The sequence below is a fragment of the Arctopsyche grandis genome, chromosome 4, assembly GCF_051622035.1.
Source record: "Arctopsyche grandis isolate Sample6627 chromosome 4, ASM5162203v2, whole genome shotgun sequence".
NCBI classification, from domain to species: Eukaryota; Metazoa; Arthropoda; class Insecta; order Trichoptera; family Hydropsychidae; genus Arctopsyche; species Arctopsyche grandis.
The window spans coordinates 7,675,276-7,698,723 of NC_135358.1; the positions used below are offsets into that span (position 1 = coordinate 7,675,276).

At 33.9% G+C, this 23,448-nt stretch overlaps 2 protein-coding genes across 11 annotated transcripts in view; one reads left to right on the forward strand and one right to left on the reverse strand.

Moving 5' to 3' along the window:
* LOC143911227 (CUGBP Elav-like family member 2) overlaps positions 1-23,448 on the forward strand; it is a 605,340-nt gene that overhangs the window by 517,035 nt on the left and 64,857 nt on the right. For all 10 annotated transcript variants that reach the window (XM_077430030.1, XM_077430026.1, XM_077430029.1 and 7 more), the window contains 3 exons: positions 2,527-2,593; positions 8,445-8,565; positions 10,551-10,633. In XM_077430030.1, coding sequence (XP_077286156.1) covers positions 2,527-2,593; positions 8,445-8,565; positions 10,551-10,633 — 271 coding nt within the window. The remainder of the gene's footprint in view (positions 1-2,526; positions 2,594-8,444; positions 8,566-10,550; positions 10,634-23,448) is intronic.
* Positions 19,101-22,924, reverse strand: LOC143911233 (uncharacterized). Its single transcript, XM_077430044.1, has 2 exons — positions 22,834-22,924; positions 19,101-22,780 (listed from the first exon to the last, which is right to left on the reverse strand). Exon 2 carries the CDS (start codon positions 20,475-20,477, stop codon positions 20,133-20,135), a length of 345 nt encoding a protein of 114 aa, XP_077286170.1. The 5' UTR covers positions 20,478-22,780; positions 22,834-22,924; the 3' UTR covers positions 19,101-20,132.

Sequence of the window (23,448 nt, forward strand, 5' to 3'; positions counted from 1 at the left end):
ATTTAGCATTCATTTTAATATAAAAATAGTAAAATAATGATTTAAAACTGCTATATATAAAAAATATATATGTATATAAAAAAAACCCACTTTTTTTAATATTCTTCTTGGATAAATTGTTTGATTGGAGGTACGGGTGTTTTAAAGCGATGTAATTTTTCATTTGATGTTTACTTGATTTGACACAAGTTTTCCACTTGGTCCATCGTTGGAAATCCAAAATTCGCATTTTTCACTCCAGTCTAATGTACATATGTACATATATGTATGTATATTTTGATTCAATTTAGCTGACTTTTTCACTGTATAAATATACAAAATATCATTCGCATATATTGTATATTGACACTTCAAAGTTGACCTGATTCCACTCAACATTTGAATTATTTCGTAAATATTTTGTTATTAAAATCAAAACTGTGTATATGTAGGTTGTTCGTTTCGCTTAACCCGTTGACTGACGCAATAAGCGCGAAGGCGTTAATGTGGCGTATATTTAAAATAATCCTTTTGGCTTTTTTTCAGCCGCGTTTGGCACACTTTGCGAAATGAAACTCGTAATTTTCGCCGAATGAAAATTTACACACATATGTTTTAATAACGAGTGTGTATGCACATAAAGCACCACATTCACATCGCGAAAAATCTGATTACGAATATATTCACATTACTGCGTGACGTTTATGCGTTAATCATCATATTGCATTGCTTTTATTACTTCCGTTTATTTTATTTTATTTATTTGATTTTTTTTATCAAATTTCACCCGTTTTCAACCTCGACGCTTTTTAGAGCGAATGTTTTTCATAAATTTTATTTTAAACCCGTGCCATATCGAGTCTATTTTTTTATTATTTAAGCACGCGCTGTTGTTTTTTTTTTATATCGTGATAATACATTTCACGATAGCATTTAATATATTCTATTATAGATTAAACAATATTTTGACAGTTTACGAAAACTTGATTTATTTTTTTAATTCATTTATCAGTCCGGCACATAAATACATTTGCTGAAATTTTGTCACATGTGCATACATACATACATACATATTATAATAGAATATCCACTGTATTTGTGAAGATGATTTTTGTCCGATATGCAACCTCAATCTACAGTTTTCAATTTGGTATGCCAAACTTCTGTAATTTATATAGTAATTAATTGTTTGATTTAAAATTCAAATAAATTTATTTATTTATTTATTAATACAGATACACACCCATTTATTTTATTTTACACAACATCTATGATCAAACCTTGTACATAAGTATTATTCAAGGTTAATTACAAACATCGATAGAGACATCTGTGTACAAATTTGCAGCATATTATAAATTAGCAAATTATATATGCTGTAAACTCGTATTTTGCGGACAGACTGGCCAATTTGTTGGATTCGTTTCAATGAAATCAGATAAATTGGCAAACTCATATAAGAAATGATTGACCTTGGATTCACATATCCAAGGTCTGGCCAGCAGCACAAAGCCAGGAATTGAACCCGTGACCACACAATGCTGTTATATATTTGTTGAACAGCATTTGAAACTCATGACGATTTTATTTACATATCAATGACTTAGTGCACATATATTGTATGTCCAGTTTTGAATTTCTATCGAATTTTAAGCTTGAGGTAATTTATGTATACCACATAAATTACCTTGAAAGGAAAAACCTGAATTACTCGACCATCTACGAACTTAAAATTCGATACAAATTCAAAAATGGACTTACATACATACAAATCTGTGCGCTAGCCATCGATATGTTAGAATTAAAATGACGTATGGTAAATTAAACCATGCAAAAACTTGTAAACACGCTTTCAAATGTATGCAAACATATGTATGTATTTAAATAATCTATACGTAGAACAGATAATCTATACGTAAAACAATGTATTATAAATGTATTTAAATATATGAAAGTGTAGCGGAAAAAACAGCGCTTTCCATCGCACGGTGCAGATTACAAGTGTCTGAATGACAAAACTTTGAATCGAGGTCATTTTCAGTTGCATTTAAAGACATTTCTATGGAATGAATAGATTTTCTCATTAATTGAATCGAATACTTTCATTGTCACAGGCTTTAAGGTAGTGCAGGGCTTTAATTCCACTTGCATTCGCTCGCTAGGGCTGGCGCTTTCCGAAAACAAAAGTTTTCGGTTTCTTTCCATTTTATCTAATCGGATTACGATTGCCAATTAAGTTGAGTTGGCCGACGGATGGAAACTACAAGGCTTTCCCATCTTCTTAAAGACCTCCTGCAAATAGTTGCGCTGGCCGAGCTGCGGTAGGATTAAGAAGCCCTCAAAGGGTCCCCAGATTAAGTGCGATCGCTTTGTGTCCCTAGCCAACGCCCCTAGGTTCGAAGCCCTTCTATGAGGGCTTTTGTTTGACCTCACCGCGATCGATATTACCAATATCAACCGCAACTTGATCCAATGCCACTTTTTTTACACATTGAGTAACGTGAGAATTCATTTAAATTTTAATCACGTTTTTTCTTATTGTTACAGTGGGATGAATATGAACAACATCAACAACAATGTAGATTCACCGAAACCAGATCCTGACTATATCAAGGTAAATATTCTTACTTTTAATCTTATAGATGATAATCGCAAATGTGATAATGTGAAATCTTCCATTGTTTGCCTTATTGCTAATTAGTTTTTGTGAGAATTGTGCAATCTTTTTTCACAATACTATCGGATTAACTTGCTTTTTAAATAGACGTATATATGTAATTGAGCTTTAAATCTTATTGAGTGTTATAGAAACTTCACAGTTTATTTTTGTCTTCGTGCAATAATACAATGGAACTGCTTTTTTGGGTATTTGTCCATATGTATAAGTCGTTTGATAAAACTAGTACACTTTTTATGAAATAAAACTTTTTATCTAATTAATGTGAAACGTAAAGGAGGTTTCTAAAAAATTAATTGAAATATTCAAAGCCTTCGGCGATAATGATGCCTCCTACAAAATATTGGCAATTTAGTCGAAAATTGTTAACTTTTTTCTTTGATAAACGATAAAGAATGTTGAAACTTTAAAATGTTTGCTAATCACTAAGTATGTATAATATTAACTTTCTTGCGTAGAATTTTATAAGTGCATTCAAGAAAATGTGCGTTTTTACAATTTTATTGTTTTACGTTTTTGTATACATATGTATATATGTACATATACATATGTATATATACCAGAAAGACCTAACAGGTAAACAACTGATTACAAACATTGCAGCATTTTTTATTACATAAATCACTGTATTTCGAAAGGCTGAAGAACACGAAATTAACAATTAATTAATTAATTAATTAATCCATAGACACATCTATGGATTTAGACTTGTACATAAATTTTTACATTATTGTACGTAAATCAAATTCAGATGGTTTTTGCCAATTTGATGGAGGAATCGTTTCAACAATGAAATCAGATAAATTGGCAAACTCTGATAGGAAACGATCGACATGGAGTAACAACTCTCCAAATCTGGCCAGCAGCATTAGAAATTAGCATGGGATCGAACCCAGTAACCTCTTGCTACTACATACATATGTCATGGCTTAGAATTTGAAAAAAATGGTCAAAATTATGCAATATGCAATGACTCAAAAATTGTATCAAATGCTCAATCGGCATATTTATAATTATTTTTTAGTAGAACTGATCTTCTATAATACTACAGATTATGATTTAAATATTTCAGTCGAAAAACGATCAATGTATGTGACCGACAAGCAATGCCTATCGTTGAATTGTAAAAATATACAAACAAGCGTTGCCAAATATGTACATGTGTATGCAAAATATAAGCTTTTCAAAACGGTACCTGTATCATGACAAATATAATTCCCTCAGCTTTGAAATACAAACTAGATTCCTTCCAATGTGTAACTATGTACTACATGTAGATAAGTTGTACAAATAATCTAGTGTGTTTAAATTTTGATAACACTCAATCTCTAGGTCTTTGACTTTGTGATTATTTTTCACAAAATGACCCCTTCGTGAACCCTTGCGTGAATAGAATTTAATCCGGTCTTTAAGTTTTATTTAATTCGTATCCAAACGACCCAATCGAATACATGTTATGTCCTCGTGAAAATTTTATTGCACTTTCCCTTCCCAAGTGCCGATCGTATAGGTAGGTACACGGCCGTTTGTATTATCGCGTGAAATACGGATCCGAGTGTGATCCGCGGATAAAGTTCAAACGCTAGTTTTATGGCGTGAAATTTCAATTTCCAACCCGCCCGATCCGGAACGGGGGATGAGAGTGAGGGGATCTCAATTCGACGATAGTAATACGCGAGTAATTCGATCGTAACGCAGGCTTGGGGTCGCGAACCGACGCTTCTGGAGGCCTGGCGATCCGTGTTTTACGGCACGGTCGGGGATTCGGCGGTCCGGATTTGGCCCGAGGATAAAACCGCCGAATCCGGACTAAGCGGGTCAAGGACGACCGTTCCGGATTATTGCGTACTGATGGACGCCTAACTTCGGGTTATCCGGCCCACGTCTAAGTATGACGGGCACGTACGATTTTTTTCCCCATTTTTTTTTTCGACCGAGAAATTCCCGCGAGACGATCCTGGAAATCTACCCATTTGAACACATCTCTTTTATGTATTCGTGTAAATTTTTATATGGGGAGGGAAATGTGTGTCAAAAATTAATGCGATCCTATCCAAACTGACTATATACATATACTACATATGTATCTAAACAGAAAACCATTTGAAAGCAATTTTGCTTGAATTTTTTTACGATATGTATGTATATGTTACACCGAATCCGTGAAATTGTCTATTACAAGCATTCGGCAAGAGAATTGCCGAATGCGTGAAAAATGCAAGCACGTTGCCTAGTTCACGGATTTGGCAAATTCTTTGGCGAAAGCATGGAGTCGACAAATACACAGCAGCGCTCCGGTGTTGTTTTTTAGAACTGGACAGCGTGGACAAGTGTCAAAGTGACAACTGAAAGAGGATGTTTAATTTAGTTTAATTTACATATTATTATGTATAATATGACTACATACATATGTTTCGATCATCTCATATGACTTATACATAAATTAATGCCATTTTTATACATTTTGATCAATATTTTAACAGTGAAACATACATATGTATGTAGTCATATTATACATAATAATATGTAAATTAAACATCCTTATTCAGCTGTATCTTTGACACTTGGTTATAATATAACACGCTGTCCAGTTCACGCATTCGGCAAAGAATTTACGGAATCCGTGAACTGGGCAACGTGCTTGCATTTTTCACGCATTCGGCAATTCTCTTGCCGAATGCTTGTAATAGACAATTTCATGGATTCGGTGTAACATATATATGTATTCGAAAGTGTTTCGACATCAATTTTTTTACACATTTATTGTAATGTAAGTAATTTAAATGAATGTCTGTCTGTGTGTCTCGAATAGGCTACTAAACCACAGAACCGATTACGATAGAACTTTCAGCATTTGTTGTATGCATATCCTGGAAGATAACTGTGAAAAAAAATCGCCCAAAAACGGGAATGGACACGGGAAAAACGGGAATGAGTGTCATTGCAACACTATAATTTCAAATATTTTCACGTCGCGACCTGCGTTGTTAGGGTAAAATAAACAAACAATTGAATAATTTCAAATATGTATGTTTGCTGCCTGCATTTTTCCGACAAATGGGAACGGGATCGAGAACGAGAACGGGAACGGGAACGGCAACGGGAACGGGAATTGCATGCGTTATTGTGGTATTGCAACGCATGCCAGGTTCATCTAGTTTATAAATAAAAATATTTTCAAAATAAAAACAAATCTGAATAATTACGCGAAATAATATGAAAATAAAAAGGACATGCTACTATTTATACTACTAAGTATTACTATCAGTAAAATTAATAATAATATAATCTTATATATCTCTATACATACATAGGTATATATAAAAATCAATGTTTGTTTGTCTGTGTCGTATGCGTTCCTATATCATTCAACCGATTACGATGAAACTTACATGAGTTATTGTGTGCATACCCGCGTTGGTTTCTGTAAAAAAATCTCCCAAAAATGGGAACGGGAACACTTCAATAAACAGAGTGAGTGGCATTGCAACGCATACCGGGTTCAACTAGTATATTATAAAACTGAAACGGCGTCTGTAATTCGTTTCTGATTGGCTGTTATCAAAGTAGTTTCTAATTGGCTGAATTGTTCAAAGACGTTTGGGATTGGTCGATCGCTAAAAACTATTAATTTTTTTCAATTCAAATAATAAATTTAATAAAAGCACAAATGAAGATTTTTCCATGGCTTTCATTCAATTTCCATTTGCCGAGCAAAGCCGGGTAACACCACTAGTTAATAATAAAAAATAGTATTTAACTCACCTATGTAAGTAATTAAAAACAGATTTTTATGCGAATTTCTTTCAATATACTATTTAAAAACTCTTCACAGGATTCGAAAAATATCCATTTGACTTGCAATGTACAAATCTTGAAGTACATATCTACGATTAGCAAAAATGCAAGACGCACTATTTCGAACAAAAATCAAAACTCAAAAATGTACATATTTCGTGTTCGAAAACGGTTACATGTCCAATTTCCCGGATTTTCCCACTTCAACACGGGACACTCTACTCAAATCCGTGACTGTCCCACCCAATTCAGTACGTTTGGTCACCTTACAATAAAAATAACTTTTATTATTCCATACGATAGGAAGAATGGTGCAATCCTTATCGTCCATTTAAATAATATATAGATGATACATACAAATGAATTATAAAATAAATAATTATTATATAATTATAATAATTACAATAATAATAATAATATGTACATGTACATATAATATTTATATTAAAAAATAAATAAGTCTGTTAAAAAGCTTTCTATTAGTCAAAAATCTTCACCTACTAAAATATATGTACCTATGTATTAACACTTTAACGACCGTGAACGCCACGTTGTCGTCCTACCATTGCTTTGTTCAAACAACCGCGGACGCCAACGTGGCATCCTTAGATACATACAACTTTTCTGATGACAAAAACCTTAAGATTTAATTTAAGCTTTGAAATTTCAATAAGAGATGGCAGTAAAAATATACTAAGCTTGGTTTTTTATGCTCATATATACATATGTATGTACGTATGTAGTTGTCGATATTAATGATTAAAATAGTTCGTACTTTACATTTATTTTGCTTGTCTTTAATTTTGATCATATTAAAAAAGTCTATAATCTTATATTCCTATCGTACAGCCCTGTTTGTACGTATGTATATTTAAATTATATATTAATGATGGATCGATCCAGGAATCGAATATAAACCCCGCAAAACCCCAATATATCAAATCGTATTTTATATTCCTGATCAAAAACCACGAACTTCATCTCTTTAAGACTTTATCGTTCGAAAGCTATTAATCTTGACATTGAAATTTAGGGTTTTGCCGAGCTCGTTTTTCCTTAATACATATTTAAACATTTTTTGCTAACAAGATCGACAGTCTATCTACATAGAAATACAATATTATATGACTAAAAGAAACATTGCCTGAATTTATTGGAAATATATTTAAATGTGTAGAAATAGCAGTTTTTTTTTTTATTTCGTCTCCAAATAATTTCCAAAAATAAATCGCATTTATCATTTTTATAACTGCGAATATGACAATAAACTACGTACATTTGAAATAATATACGTTTATCATGCAATACAAATTATATTATGAAATATATGTATATGTACAATATTTACAGCAAATGGTACAAATTTTATCATCGATATTAAGCTTATCAAAATACTGTTGTGTCCAATTTACAGACATTATCGTAAAGATTCATATCACCATTTGTCAAAATGATAAATTTGGTTCATGTATGTACATATATAGATAGTGCACTATTAACGCTGATTTGTATCCAATGTAGACTACTATATATATAGAAATATTTTTGGTTATTATTATCGATAAATCGGGTTTAACATTTATTTATTGGGCAATTGTTACAAGGCGACAAAATTACTCGCGATAATATCCGTTATATGAACTCGCCCTCAAACCCCTTCACATAATAAAATGTACGCATTAGAAGAGTACAAGGGTCAACATTACAGCTGCCGAAAGCTGAACCCTGCGATTGTAGCGACGACCCGAAATAATTTCCTTTGAATTAGACCCAGCCGAGATTCCAGAAAGGAAACGTAATAAAGTATCAAAATTACTTCTCGTTTGGACAAACTATACAGATCAACATCACAAAAGTTTCCCCTTCGTACTTTTGCCCCACTTTTTCTTTCCCTTTTGTTTTGTCCCCTTTATCTTCGACACATATTCGATTTCATATAATATTATACACACATTGTATATTGTAGACTTATTTATTGTTTATTTTTCAGATGTTCGTCGGGCAGGTGCCGCGCTCGATGGACGAAAATGACCTGCGGCAAATGTTCGAAGAATTCGGAAGGGTTCATCAAATCAACGTACTTAGGGATAAAGTCACCGGCACCAGTAAAGGTCAGTTTCCAAAAAAAATACATAAATATTGAATATATATCTATACATCGAATGCGGAAAGCCTTCGACGTCAATTTTCCATCGTAAAAACAATAGCGTAGATTTCCCACGGGCTCGTAATAAAACGTTAAAGCAATTACGTATGATTGATTCGTCCCGTAAATCACTCATGTGTCTTTGTCATTCCGTGGACCGAAAGCCTCTCAGCTGTAAGCCTAGAAAATATGTAAAAAATATGATATCAATATACGTATATATATAAGGCGTTGCATGTGTCGTGTATAAAAAAATGTTAAATATAACCCGGAGGGAAATTTTGTGAAAGCCACCATTTAATTAGATATTAACTTTTAATATCAATATTATTTTCGTGACAAAAACACGACCTCATAGATATACTATAGACTAAAACTACATATATTACAGTCGAAGTGTTCACTTCGGTTCGTTCATGAGCATACTTGTTTGTTCATAACTATTTGTTTTACAGTCAAATGTGTATCTTCAAATAGACTCACCAGTTGTCGTATGAAATTTTAGCTGTCAAAACCTTTAAAATGCTAATGTATTTGAAATCCTATAGAAACCGCATTATAACTAATATTGAAAATATTGCAATCCAGAGTAAGAATACATATGTACATACATATATAAAGGATGGGACAAACGATTTAGAATACTTAAACTTATGATTATAAGCACTGAGCAACAAAAAAAATTACTGGAGCAGAAACTTGTCAATCTATACTAAGTTTGACCAACTAAATTCGAATATGACAATGATTTTTGTTGGTTTTTTTTCGTTTAAAAGATATGAGCATTTAAATAGATAGGCAATTGTTACAGATTTTTAGCTTTTGTAGTCTTTGAGATGAAGAATGGAGAACGCATCACTCCATATCACTCGCTCACTCTCTCGTACGAAGGATGAGCGATGAGCCTAGAATATTTCATATTGTAATTTTAAATCATTTACCGCTCGAATTATTACGTTAAGGTAAATAAAAAACATTGAGTTTAAAACCAACTTTTATAAATATAATAAAGTGAAAAATTAGCGAAATTATCTCGTAAAAAATATATAAATTTTTTACTTTTAAAATTCGCTAAATAACTCATTCTATGTATTTTAAAAAAATTAAAAAAAATTACAATCTATAGAAAAAACATCTGGCTATTGATTCTGATACCCACTTTTAACACAGCAATACTATATTTTGAATTAAAGATTGTAAATACCAAAAATTTGTCAAATTTGCACATATTTTCATATGTATCTTTTAAACGAGAGTAAGCAACAAAAAATATTGTCATATTCAAATTCAGTAGCTCAAACTTATAAGAGATTGATTAGTCTACGCTCCGGTAAGTAAAAATTGAAATTTTTTTGTTGCTCAGTGTAGTTTGTGCATGAACGAACTATGTAATTCGTTTGTCAATTTGTTATAAATTGTGTATACTAAAACTAGACAGACTGGTTCGTGTATGAACAAACTAGTATGTTCATGACCAAACGAAATGTACACTTGGACTGTAACATATGTAATTTGGAACTAAAAGTAGAACTTTTCGAATACTGAATGTTTAATGGCTAGAAGTGAATCATCTGGGTAACTTTACATAAATAAAATACTATTCTCAGTGAACTCCCATATATTATACATGATTAGACGTATAAATAGATTGCAACTTTTTATCCCACTTCTGTTTGTGCCTGGATGATATAATTCATACTAAAAATCGGTTGAAACTCTTCCGTTGGACAAAACAATCACATATGCTTGCTTTTTCGTTTTATTTTAATATATTATATCACTTGCATACAAACCATATGTATTTATATTATATATTTAACAACATTAGTTAAAAATTGTCTCACCTTTCGCTCGTCGGCGGCATGTTTCCGTCCGTATGTTCATGTTTGATCTGTGATATGTTTCGTCATTGTTAAACACAAGTATGTTTTGTTTTGCTATTTGTTTCAGGGTGCTGTTTTGTGACGTTTTTCACGCGAAAAGCAGCGCTGAAAGCGCAGGACGCATTACACAATATCAAAACGCTAGTCGGGGTGAGTTGTGTCCATGTGTTATATATTTAAATATAAATTTACATTTATTTATTTTTTAACATTTTAACAGCTGAATGTGTCCAATATTAACCACTAACACTTTGTGTTATTTGTACTTATTATATTCTCGAGATTTTTCCTTTCGTCAGAGTGAAATTGCATCGCGGATGTAATGAGATTTTTCTAATCATTGTGTTGTGTAACGTTTACGACGTTTTAACACCTCGTAATTGCTTACTTAAACTTTATTGCGAGTTGTCGAGTTTAATACAGCAGTTATTATCAAAGTTGCCGGGCGAAAACAACTCGCTAAATTGCTTTAGGATGTGCAATCCGCTTAACACGCTTTCGACTCTCGAAAACTATCCTTTGATATGAATTATATAAATATTTTGGTATACTCTCGTATTTCATGATACGTATAGTTTGAAAATAAAACGCTCAACCTATTTTTCCCATTTATTGAATGTTGTTTGTTATCGATCGTGACATCACTCTTATCAACAAACAAACTTTACTGTTAAATTATCTCTGTTTACATATCTGCCTAATACACTTTAAGAAATTATATTACTTATCTATATACACACATTCAATGTTATTATACCTCTTGAATTTATATCATACCCATCCGATTCAAACACATTTATTATCTATTATAAATTTTCCATTAATTACACTGAGCAACAAAAAATCACGTTTTTAACTTACTTGAGCGGAGAGTAATTAATCTTTAATAAGTTTAATCAACTGAATTCGAAAATAACAATGATTTTCATTTGTTTCTTTTCAATTATGAGTATACTTATGTTGCTCTTACTAGAATATACTTGTGTTGCCCCTTTTTTCGAGATATCATACATTTATTGGGTTATTTTTATGTTTTATTTATTACTGCGTTTCAATATTTACCACTTATGTTAATATGAAATATAAAATATTTAGATATAAAGCATTATAAACGCGGTAAAGTGAAAAATTAGCGTAACAGACTCATAAAATATATTTTAGACTTTGAAAATTCGCTAGATAATTAATTATAAAAAGTAAAACAATAAAATTACAATTAATAGAAAAAACACGTAACTATTGATTACAATACTCACTTTTGGCACAGGTATATTAGATTTTGAGTTAAAGACTGCTAAGTATTTTAAAGTAATAAAAAAAACCAGTCATAAAAAAAAATATCTGATTATTGATTCCAACACTCATTTTTGGCACAGCAATACTAAATTTTAAGTTAGAGATTGCAAAATATGAAAATCTGTAAAAATTTCCCATTGTTTTAAACGCTCATATCTCATTAAAGAAAGAAAATGAACAAAATCATTGTCATTTTCCACTTCAATGTGTCAAATTTAGTAAAGATTGATTAGCCTACTCTCCGGTAACTTTTTTTTTTGTTCCTCAGTACTATTTCTAATTGCCCTCGACTTTACAAAAATTTGTATTTATTATACACTCATAATGATATGAAACTTTTGTTTCAAAGCCTAATTAATACTTTAAAATATAATACTGTAGTATATGTTAAATACTACATATACTCGTATATAATTTAATTCAATAAACTTAAATTAAAGTAAATAGATGTTATAGTTGTAACTACATTTATAAATCATAATAAAACCTTCTAAATTAATATTACATTCCACTTTTGTAATATATACAAAATGTATTTACACTATTATAAAGGAAACATTATAAAGCTAGAGGGTTACAAAATGTGGTAGCAACCGTATTTCAAAACCAACATTAACATAATTTTTGACCTTTTGATAGCTAACACAAATATTTATCCGCAAGATAGCATGTGTTTATTTAATGTTGCTAATAAGGCGAGTTCGCTCGCGTTAAACAGGTCCCTGACCAGATTTATCCCTTTTGCAAAGTAAGGGAAAATGTTGGCTTGTTTTTCCGTAATTGCTCGTTAAATTACTACAACGGTAGCATTTACATCCTGTGGGTACTTTGTGTTTGTTTCGCGAACCCATAAAGTCGAACTAGCCCCGAGACTCTTGCCCAAAAGGGCAGATTACTTTAACGAGGTAACAAACCGAACACGGCCAGCTTTCCCAACCCCCAAAGGTATGTTACACTTATATTGCGCAACTTATTGTCTTATTACTTCGGCTTGAACTTGGCGCCGCGGTTAAATTGGATAACGAAAAACTTGACTTTTCGCCGGTTGGATTCTCACTTCGAGAGGAGTTCGTTCGGGTCGTGTTTGAGTTGGGTGAATTGCCAGTGTAAACGATCCCTCAGCTGGAGATTTTTACATTGGGCCAACCGACGAACGAGAGGACTTCTTAACGCCGATTCGAGAGCAACAGGTCTGTTTGAGCCGATTTAACGAGGAGGATGTGTGCTCGTATTCACTGTTAGTTCTTCAACGGGGGGCGTTGCATTTAAATGTTGAATCGCAAATTGAAACGCTATTTGGATTTCGGCACGTGTGAGTTATAGTCAAACTTGCGAATTTCAATTCATTGTTGGTTCATTCTGGTCTATTAGATAATGCGTGTATCCACTAGTATCGTGCTGCTCCGTAGGCACTTTATCATCGTCGACAATTGGACAGGGCTCCTTCTAAGGTTATTTAAATAATTATTTTTTTTAAATCTAATAATTTCTCTTCTTCATACTCTCATCCTGCTCTTATAACATTTTAGTTTGCAACAATCCTCAGTTTCTATCCATCTGCAAAACGTTTGAAACTACCTTCATAACGATAAAACGTTCTTTAGATCGTGTAATAAAGTGTTTTTGAAATAGATTGACTTTGTATTACTCCTTGGCTTCTATAAAGTGGGTAGAATGTAATATTGGTGGTGTCAATCATATCAAACAACAAAATTCTAGATACGATATGAATTATAAAAGTATTCACATTGTACATAGTATTGGATATACTTTAAAACATCCAATGGAATATATTTAGACAAAATTTGCCAAACCTTTTCATTGATTAAGTTTTCAGCAGAGACTTAAAACTGTTTAATTAAATAAATAATGCATAAATTCATTCTTGCGACATTTATTAATAAGCTAGGATTCTTCTGCGATTTATTATAACCATGTAATGATCAATCAATAAATCTAAGATATTAGAAAAGTAAATCTAAAAACTAATAACAAAACGTTTTAAGTGGCATCATTTGTGTCATGATTAAGTGCCATATTAACGTTGTATGTACCACTTTCATAATACTAAATGGATAACTTCTAAAACGTCGTCTTTTTCAACTATTAAATATTACCATGATCATGGTGGCTAAAGATATGATCATTATTCACCCAGTCGTAAGACTTACTAAATGTACTGATCAATATATGTACATATATCCATATGTTTATAATATTGTCAGTATAAATGCCAGCGCAATTAATACTTTAGGAGGCGGCATTTCAAAAAAATTTAAAGGGTGCAAATACACCGCAAATCACGTATAAAATGCATTTGATCCTATGTGGTACTTACAACATTACCTCATTTGAAGATTGTGTATTCAAATACCTATATAAAGGTATGCGTGTAAGGAAATGTGTTCACATGTGTAAATAATTTAATCTTCATTCGTTTTACAACGCTCAAGTATGTCTACAAACGTATACAAATATACGTATGTATAACAGGCTGATGAATCTACTTTCCAATTGTCTCTAAGACGTCTAAAAGTCGTTTTTCTTTACCCTGCCAATTAGAACTATCATGATTTTTTATGAATTCTTTAATATGCATCAAATCAATTCAAATCGAACAATGAAATTACTTCGACCAAAACAAAAGATTTTTTTATTCAAACTTAAAACTCGTCTTATTTTGTTTCATACCCATATGTTATAATATTCAGTAATATATCCTCAGGTAATTATATTGAATTTGACCTCTTGATTAATCGAACTAGTGAAACAATCGTATAAATTAAACGCGTCACAATTCAGAATCGATATCGGTCAATTCAGAAACCTTGAACCGAATAACCGAATATATTCCATTGTAGATTTTATACACCGTTCGTTTTTTGAACTAAAAACTGCCGTTCCAAAACTTTCCCCATAAAACTATTCTCGGACATAAATAAGAGCATCGTTTGCTGGAGTGCGAGTGGTAGCGGCCCTGTCTTCCAGCCCTCCCCATCCTCGCCTCCCCACTTTGTTTGCCTAATAAATTAGTGGGCGTTGTTTGAGTGGGTGGAAGAGGGTGGGGCTATCCTCGGGCACAAATTACTCGGCAAATAGCCACTGGCTGACTCCCCGATGATTTGACACTGTTTGCCCCATCAATCTGGACCTCGTAATTTACTATCCACTCACTCGCACGCACGGTTCACTACCCCTGGCCGTATCTCATGCACCAAAGATGCTGGCCTCATCTGCATACATAATTACAAGCGCACGTAGAGAGCGACATCTACAATCGACCAGTATAACAACAATCCAAGTTTCAAACCGGTGGATTTTTTTGCCCGCCATCTTTTGTTATATTTTGTAAGCTGTCAAAAAAAAAATAGTATTAACGGTCAATTTGCAGCGTCGACAAGTTCGATTTGTCCGTGAAAAATAAACGCATCACGAGTGAATAACGAGCCAACGGACCCTCTGATGTTGCCCTCCTCTCGCAGGAAATGAGTCAATAAGCAATCCCTAATCGCGAGATTTCCCCGACGATCGAGCTACACAGATTTATGACCTCTTCCGAACGGCCCTTTGACAAATGGGTGCCGTGCTCGCTCCGCTTAATCTAAGGTCCAAAATCTTGATTGGAGAACCCCGTGAAAAATTCACTTCCTCTTTGACAGGGTCGACTTCATCCAATTTTCGTTTTATGTTTTTTTTTTTTTTTGCCCCCGCCTTCAAAGAAAAAGGTCGCCTCTCTTCTGGGTGTTGAATTTTCGCTCCGTTAATATTTTTTCCCAGCGCTAATTTTGATGAGTGGACCCTTTTTATGTCATTGGAAGTTTCCCAGCGCGTTCGGTGTTAGCGCTTTGCTCGCGTAATTTGACACCTGACGTGCATTTTTGTAATGAAGGTAATTTAATATGAAAAAGAAAATAGGAAGAGAGCAAATGTGCGCGCACGGTCGCTAAGGTCTAACGTCGACCTTCGTCACTCCTCCGATCGGAAAATTTCGGGAAAATCGGACGCCAATTATGTACGGCGCCGTCGATCGGAATTTTTCCGGATTCGAATGCTGAATCGACGATCTATCTTCATTCCTATATGATAGACACGTTAAATTGAAAATGAATTCGGTGAACATTTTTTGATTGGTGACCGATATCGCGCAGTGAAAATTGACACGTTTCGGTATTAACATATTTGTGATATCGAAAAAGATCTTCATATCGTAACAGTGAGTATTTTATTTAATTAAAAAAACAACTTATCTATCTAAATCCACTTAAAAATAATCATTATCTACTTTTTGAATTCCAAAAGTGATAACCATCGATACAATTTATTTTATTATTTTTTTTGTAACATCTTTATTAACTTTTAACCTTATAGTCATCCTTATCAGAAACTATTTATGTACATACATATGTACTTAATGATTTCTTCAATTCCACTACCTAAAAAAATACTTTAATAGGTAGCATTCGAGTAGTACCCCGACTTAAGCGCGCTGTAAAAAAACTGCGCCGACATAAGAGCGCGGCGTCAAAGCTGTGCGAGACAAAGCAGCGCGAGGCAAAAAACCGTGAATCGACAAATGAGCGCGCTAACAAAAGCTCGCCAAGAATGTATGAAAAAAAATTTATGTCAATAGTAATGAAAAATAAAATTGTTGTAGTTTTTAAAATGCGTTAAATATAAATATTGTCGTTTTTTTACGGTCCTTTTCAATAAACAGTAAATCGATTTGTGTTGAATACTGACTATCGCTCTGCCCATGACCATCTTTTAATCTACGATCAAAACTTTTTCAAGATCAAATAACGATCATCGCATTAGTCTGACTTTAACTTGACATTTGACAAAACAGCAGAATTAGTTGCAAAGAGCTTGAAACTCTTCCCAAAAATAAAATACTAAATAGCCCAACTATAAATATAGTTCATATATTCATAATCTCCACTTTTCAATATATTTATTGATTCAAACCTCTACAATCCCACATCTTATTCAACTCGCGAGTATTATCCATTACAATTTATTCGGGTTTTTTTTAAAAACGTTTGCTATTTAAGATGATACGGTCACATGACCTGTTTTAATCTAAATTGTTATGTTTCATATTTTTTCTTGGTGCATTTGCATTTGTCCCATGACCCATGTAACCCTCAACTGCATATGGCTCTTTTGACGCTTCGCAGTTTTGTCTCGCGCGGCTTTGACGCCACACTCTTATATCGGCGCGGTTTTGACTGGACACCCATTCGTGTATATGTATGTTCAATCCAAAAGCATACAAATTTAACATTTTAATGTTATTTGATTCCCATTTCATGTAATGTTTCACCTTCAGAGTTATACAATACTACTACAATAATGTTGGCTCATGTGTATTTTAGAGGCGCTAATTTCGATACAAATCCTCTTCGATGCTAAAATATTCATATTTCAACCGTTCGAATACAGTTCAATATCTTTAAATACACACGAGAGATGGTCGTATAAAGCAGATTTCCCGTCTATTTTGGTAGGAAATATTCACAAACGAACGAACGATCCGAAAGGAAACGTTTATTTTGATCGCGTTTATAATCTGGTTTTGTTACAATAACAGTTGTTCTGCGCCGCTTCTGCATTACAATACTCTGGACTTTTTAATGTTTGGTAATTGATATGTGGACATACTAGATGCCTCTTGGGCGGAATAATGACGATAAACAGTCCATCACGACCCAAGACGTACTAATTTGCCGTTGTCAGCCGTATTATCTGGCAGTTGGCTCACTTAGCGGCCACACCTGACTCACCACACTCAAAAGGCACGTCAGATATGCAGTGATTGATGCCATTGTTTAAATTTATAAAAGATCAAAAAAAAAAAAAAACGTCAACGAATCATTAATCGGTTACTTATAAGAATCTTATATATACTTTTGCTCTACTTGTGATTTTTTTTTATTGAATTTATTACGAATTTTCGTGTGATTGGTTCCGTGAAAATGCTCTCTTTTTGGCGAATGTTTTTTAACATATTTGACGTTTTATTTTTCGTCTGCGGTCCTCGCTTTAGAAGCACACGTCCATTGTCCTTTGGCTTGTCGTCTATTTTTGTATCGGTGTTGGCGATTAATGGCGCGAAGCATCGTGTTTGTTCAAGCACTCCTAAGCGATTTGAGGGGCGTCCGATAAGAACGACACTTCGTTAAGTTCTTTAACTCGCTGCCGTTTTTATTTAATTAAATTTTAAGTGCCCTCTGGCGCAACTTAAATGGGGATGAATCGCGACTTTCGAGTGCCTCCGGTGAACTTCAAATAAATCCACCCTTTTCACTCTGTCTTTTTATTTTAATATACATATATGTATATTGTATATATCTACGTAGTTTTATTTCTTCTTGTATTACTGTGCTGCTTCAATTCAACTGATGCGTAATTTGATGTCAGTTATAAGAAAATGTTTATGTAAAATTTAATTAACGAATCAAAGTTCTAGCTAGATGTGATAAAACAATTTGATTTGCTAGCTAGGTGTGATAAAATGATTTGATTCTAAATGGGTCCATTTAGAATCAAATTCTAAATGGACACATTTCGACAATGGACACTGTTGCATTCATAATTTTTTGTTTTTATGCTTTAATATATGGACATACGTAGTTTTATCGTATGGAAACGGCTCGTTTGATTAATTTTTTTTACATCCGCAAATCCGTTTTTTTACAACACGAAACAAACTCATAAAATTTAATGATAGTAAGCAAGATATTGTTTGCCATATTTATAATATATGTAAATTTGCTTAAAGATTCCGTAGCAATATGAAATTCGATTCAACATACCAATAAATGCTATTTTTGTACCTAATACTTACATAGGATACGTCAGTGGAATGAATTATATACATATATATTCATATACAATTTATTTGTGCACTAAGCCGTCGATATATTTTATTTTATTTATTTATTTATATCAGGAGGGCTTACAGGTAACCCCAATGCGCCTCCTGGCCAGAAACATTGTACATTTTTATACAAGTGTTAGAATTAGAATTATACAAAGTAAACACAATTAACATCAATTAACATCAACAAAGACATCTATGGTCAAATTTGTAAATTACAGCATTTTTAAACAATTCAGCGAGATTCAATTAATATCCACAGAGACATTTATGGTCAAATTTGTAAATTTGCAGTATTTTATTCAATTCGGTGAAATTCGATATTGCTGAAAAGTCAAGATTTGCGAGAGAATGGGTAAGTTTGCCAATTTATTGGAATTGTTAGAATTAAAATTAATTAAAAGGCAAACTCTGATAGGAAACGATCGACCTGGAGTCACAAATCCAAGGCCAGCAGAAACCAGTTGTATTTGAACCCGTGACCACGTTGTTCATAGCATTATACTAGTATATTCTGCTGGTTAGCCCTTTAAGTGTTGACGTCTTTTCTGTTGAAAGCCCGCCAGGCTGAATATTCCGCCCAGATTTCCAACTAGAATTATTTAGAAATCCAATAGAAAGCAGGTATAATAAAAATTGTAGCTAATACAAACAAACCCTAGATAACTACCGCCGAGGATTTCGAGTTTTGTAAAGGTGTGTTTAGACTCTCTTGCAACATCTTGCAACAATATAAAATAAACAAAACAAGTCTATTAACGAACGTATTTTTCCAAAACTACATAGTTCCATCTTCTTCATTATTGTTAAAATGTAATGCTCACAATCTAAATGCCAAGCCACAAACTAAAATACTCAGCAGCTAGGGATTTCCAACGGGAAATTCTGCTATGGTAATAAATTCATAAATTCCGGTCTAAACAAGTCTTTATAAAAGTTGACAAATGAATGACACGCACTACACGCCCCATGTTCAATGCATTTTTTACTTTATCTATGTACGTACATACGTAGTAACAATAGATGAAGTGATCATGCAAAAATTCGAACTCGAGATTATGACTGATTCGAGCTCAGAATCGAACACTGATCACGTTTTCATGATATAGAAAAAATGTGTACGCCTGTGTGTGTCTGTGTATTTTTGGGATTTTTTTTCAATGCTACCTGGAAAGGCTTAGTGGGTAGTATTCTTGTTTAATTTGTTCATATTCAAACTACAACGCCTATCGGCGTTTTTTAGCCTCATGGACTTGTTGGCAAAACGCCTATCAGCGTTGATCAGCATTCAAAGGGTTAATGTATTCGGCGAATGAATTCTGCAATGTTTTATAGCTGAATAGGCGTATTTCTCCACTACTACTTTGTCATCACCTAACCGTTTCGGAATATTGAACAACCTATAAATACTTGCATCTGTCTAATTGCATTGTTGTTTTTTTTTTTTTAGGTATTTTAATGTCGAGACGACTCTTATATCGAGCTCCGAAGTCGCGCGTTTTCCTTGTTTATTTTACCCGCATACCCACACACACAAACTGTGCGACTTTTTTTTGTTTCACCACGCGTGCAAAACTTCTTTTGAACTTTTCGAAACGCCTCCGAGGAATGGAATCTGTCGAGCGGTGAGTGATTGACGCCCAGGGGACGGAAATATATCGCAAGCTTCGTCCGAAAGCTCCAACGAGCTTTCGTACTGGACATATCTCGCGAAAGCTCCTCGAATGCTAATTTGACCGTCAACTTGTCACCGCTCGACGAAGCCCAATCATATTTCTGAAGACTTTCCACGCCTCGACTCGAAATCTTTCCACTCATCTCTTTTGTGATTTTGTATGTATTACATATATGTATGTATCGCTTCTTGATTCATCTTCAGTTCGCAGATGATATAGTTTTAATAGCTCGTGACCCAGCTGACCTACTTAACAGACTAACACAGCTGGACAGATAAAATAGGAAAGTAGGATTAAAAATCAACGTAAATAAGACTTAACTAATGTTCAATATATAATAACTATAAGATTAGTCATGTTTAAGCGGTTTATATTACTAATACCGAGCGAAGCCGGGTAAAACCACTAGTGTTCAATAGTTATTGCATGCCCGATAGCATCTCATTAGATGAAAAACCAGTAGAAGTAGTAAAAAATGATTTATATTTAGGTCAAATAATTGATATGTCCGGTAGTAAAGTTGAAGAGATAAAGAGACGTGTGAAATTAGGATGGAGTGCATTTGGACGAATGAATGTGGTTTTTAAATCAAAAATGCCCCTCTGTCTGAAGAAAAAATCTTCGATCAATGCGTTTTGCCAGTGATGACGTATGGATGTGAAACTTGGACACTGAACGACAAGATGCTACACAAAGTTCAATGCACTCAAAGAAGTAAAGAACGCCGTATGCTCGGCATAACGAGGAAAGACATGAAGCGGAACACGTGGGTGAGAAGTATGACAAGGGTAGTGGACATAGTAGATAGAGTAAAGAGATTGAAATGGCAATGGGCAGGCCACGTGGCTAGAAGAATGGACGAAAAGTGGAAAAAAGAAGTGCTTGAATAGTACCAGAGAGAATGCAAAATGGTAAAAGGAAGACCCCGGGGAAGATGGGTAGACGAAATTAGGAAAATGTGTGAGGTGAGATGAGTGGAAGCGTGTTGGAGAGGCCTTCATCCAGCAGTGGATGGTGAATGGTTGGGTTCCCGGAAATATGCACTAAATTGCACTAAAAAGAACTTACGCAATAGAATCAAAAAAAAAAAAAGGTTGGTACCCTCGGATAACATTCAAATACCCCTAGACACTTTTTTGTGGAATTCTATTGCGTTAGTTCTCCTTGGGCATCGTTGATAGTTTGGATGTCTCGAGAGTGCATTTTTCCGGTCACCGAATGGCTGTATATGATGATGATGATATGTATGTATGTATGCATGTAGTCTCCCATTGGTAGGTTGTTACGCGATGCAAGTACAGAAATGTAAAGTACGCGGGTTTAGTTTACCATGTAAATAGATGCTCATTTGTACTCGTTTGCTATGTGACACAAGTGAGCAGATTAGCATATCGTTGGAATAGTGTCACGCGTCGTACAATACGCGTGTTTCGTTTTTTTTTTTTTGTTATTTTCATTCGAAACGGCATGAAATCGGCAATTGTTCGCGTGTTTCGCTTTGAACGGAGACTGTCGTCGTCGTGTTCTAAAGCCTTTTCACGACGAACGCAGAAGCCTTTCTATAACGCTGCAAGTGTATTACATAGATCGAAATTATGTTGTATAATTTCTAAATTCAAAGACGAGTGTGAATACGTGAAGTGAAGCAGTGTATTTGTTGCTAAATTGAAATAATTCTTTGCGGTGAATTCAAAATGTGTTAAAGCTTGTAATATAAGGTTCATATTGTATGGAAAAAGTAACTGTTATGTTTATGACCAGACTTAGGCGGCGAGGATTCCGCCATTAAATAGCATTTACCAGACCTCTCCATTGACGTTCAAAGGAAGAGAGCAAAAAACAGGTTGACAATAGTGAACCGTTTTTTTGTGCGAAAATAAACCGTTCAGGCCGATCTTTGGTTATAATCAGACGGCAATTGGATTATTAGTCACATTGCAAACGCCCAAAAGCCAATTTTTGCCAAGAAAATCGCGAATACGGAATATTTGGCACTCGAGTTCTCGTTAGTATGATAGTTAATCGTTAATATGATGGACTTTTCGGCTGCCAAATGTTCCGTTATAGAGATTTTAGTGACTTATGGGCGAGCGCTTTGTGACCAATAATCACCGGACCAAACAGACTTAGGGTGAAAACACACTGCGTAGTACGAAACGTCACGTCCTTGTCTCCACGCTGTGACAGTGGGTGTTCCCCAAACTGAATTCGGGTGGCACGATTCTGATGAAATTTTGTAGATTTTGTAAATGATTGAATTCTTCGCTAGCATTTCGTTAAGAGAAATTTGCTTCCTTTTGTAAGAGCTAACTTCCATTTTTCGGTAAATTATTAAAGCGATCGGAAGAGTGGAAGTGGTTCTAAATCGGCTCAAAAATATTGCGTATAAAATGGTTCTTAGTTTGCTGAAAAATGTTGATAGCCAGTTGAAGAAAGTATCGTATTCTCAATTTGGTATAAAAGTACTATCAGTTGATAAAAGTATCTTAGTCTCAAACAACTCTTAACGACCTTGTAAAAATAAAAATCTTCTTCAAGCCAAGATGGACGGACGATGTATTTAGGAATTTTTAACTGGTGATATTTTGTAAAAAAAAAAAAAAATTATGCATAATCAATAGGATGGTCCAATTGTCATAAAAGATTTTCGGGAGTCAATAACTTTTTTTTTTAATAATGTCAATGGTATTGAAATACTTACATTACATATCGAGCAAATGGATATTTGTTCCTTTAGGTACATATAGGTAGATGACGTATATATGTATTTTAAATACGGTCCATTTCCCGTTTCCGCCTCCTAATGAGAGTCTCTTTCGACTGCATTCTTCATTACATTAGTTCATTTTGGAGGCCATTGTGTTTGAATTTCAATACAAATGTTCTATTCGTGCTGCTCAATGTTTTCTTCGTTATTTCAAATACCCTCACGGGAACAAATCGGAAGCTGAAAGTTCGATCGGGCACACGTGGGATCAATCCGAGAGTTTTTTTTTCCAATATCCGCTCGCTATAATTTAATTCCCATACATGGGAGGGGGGAGGGGATTAATACAAAGCACAAATTTCACTTCTACTGTGTGTGTGTGTTTGTGTGTATGCTTCTGCATTTC

Bases quoted from the DNA above. Each gene is read 5' to 3' on its own strand.
- LOC143911233 (XM_077430044.1), bottom strand. From the start codon at position 20,477: ATGAGTGGAAAGATTTCGAGTCGAGGCGTGGAAAGTCTTCAGAAATAT.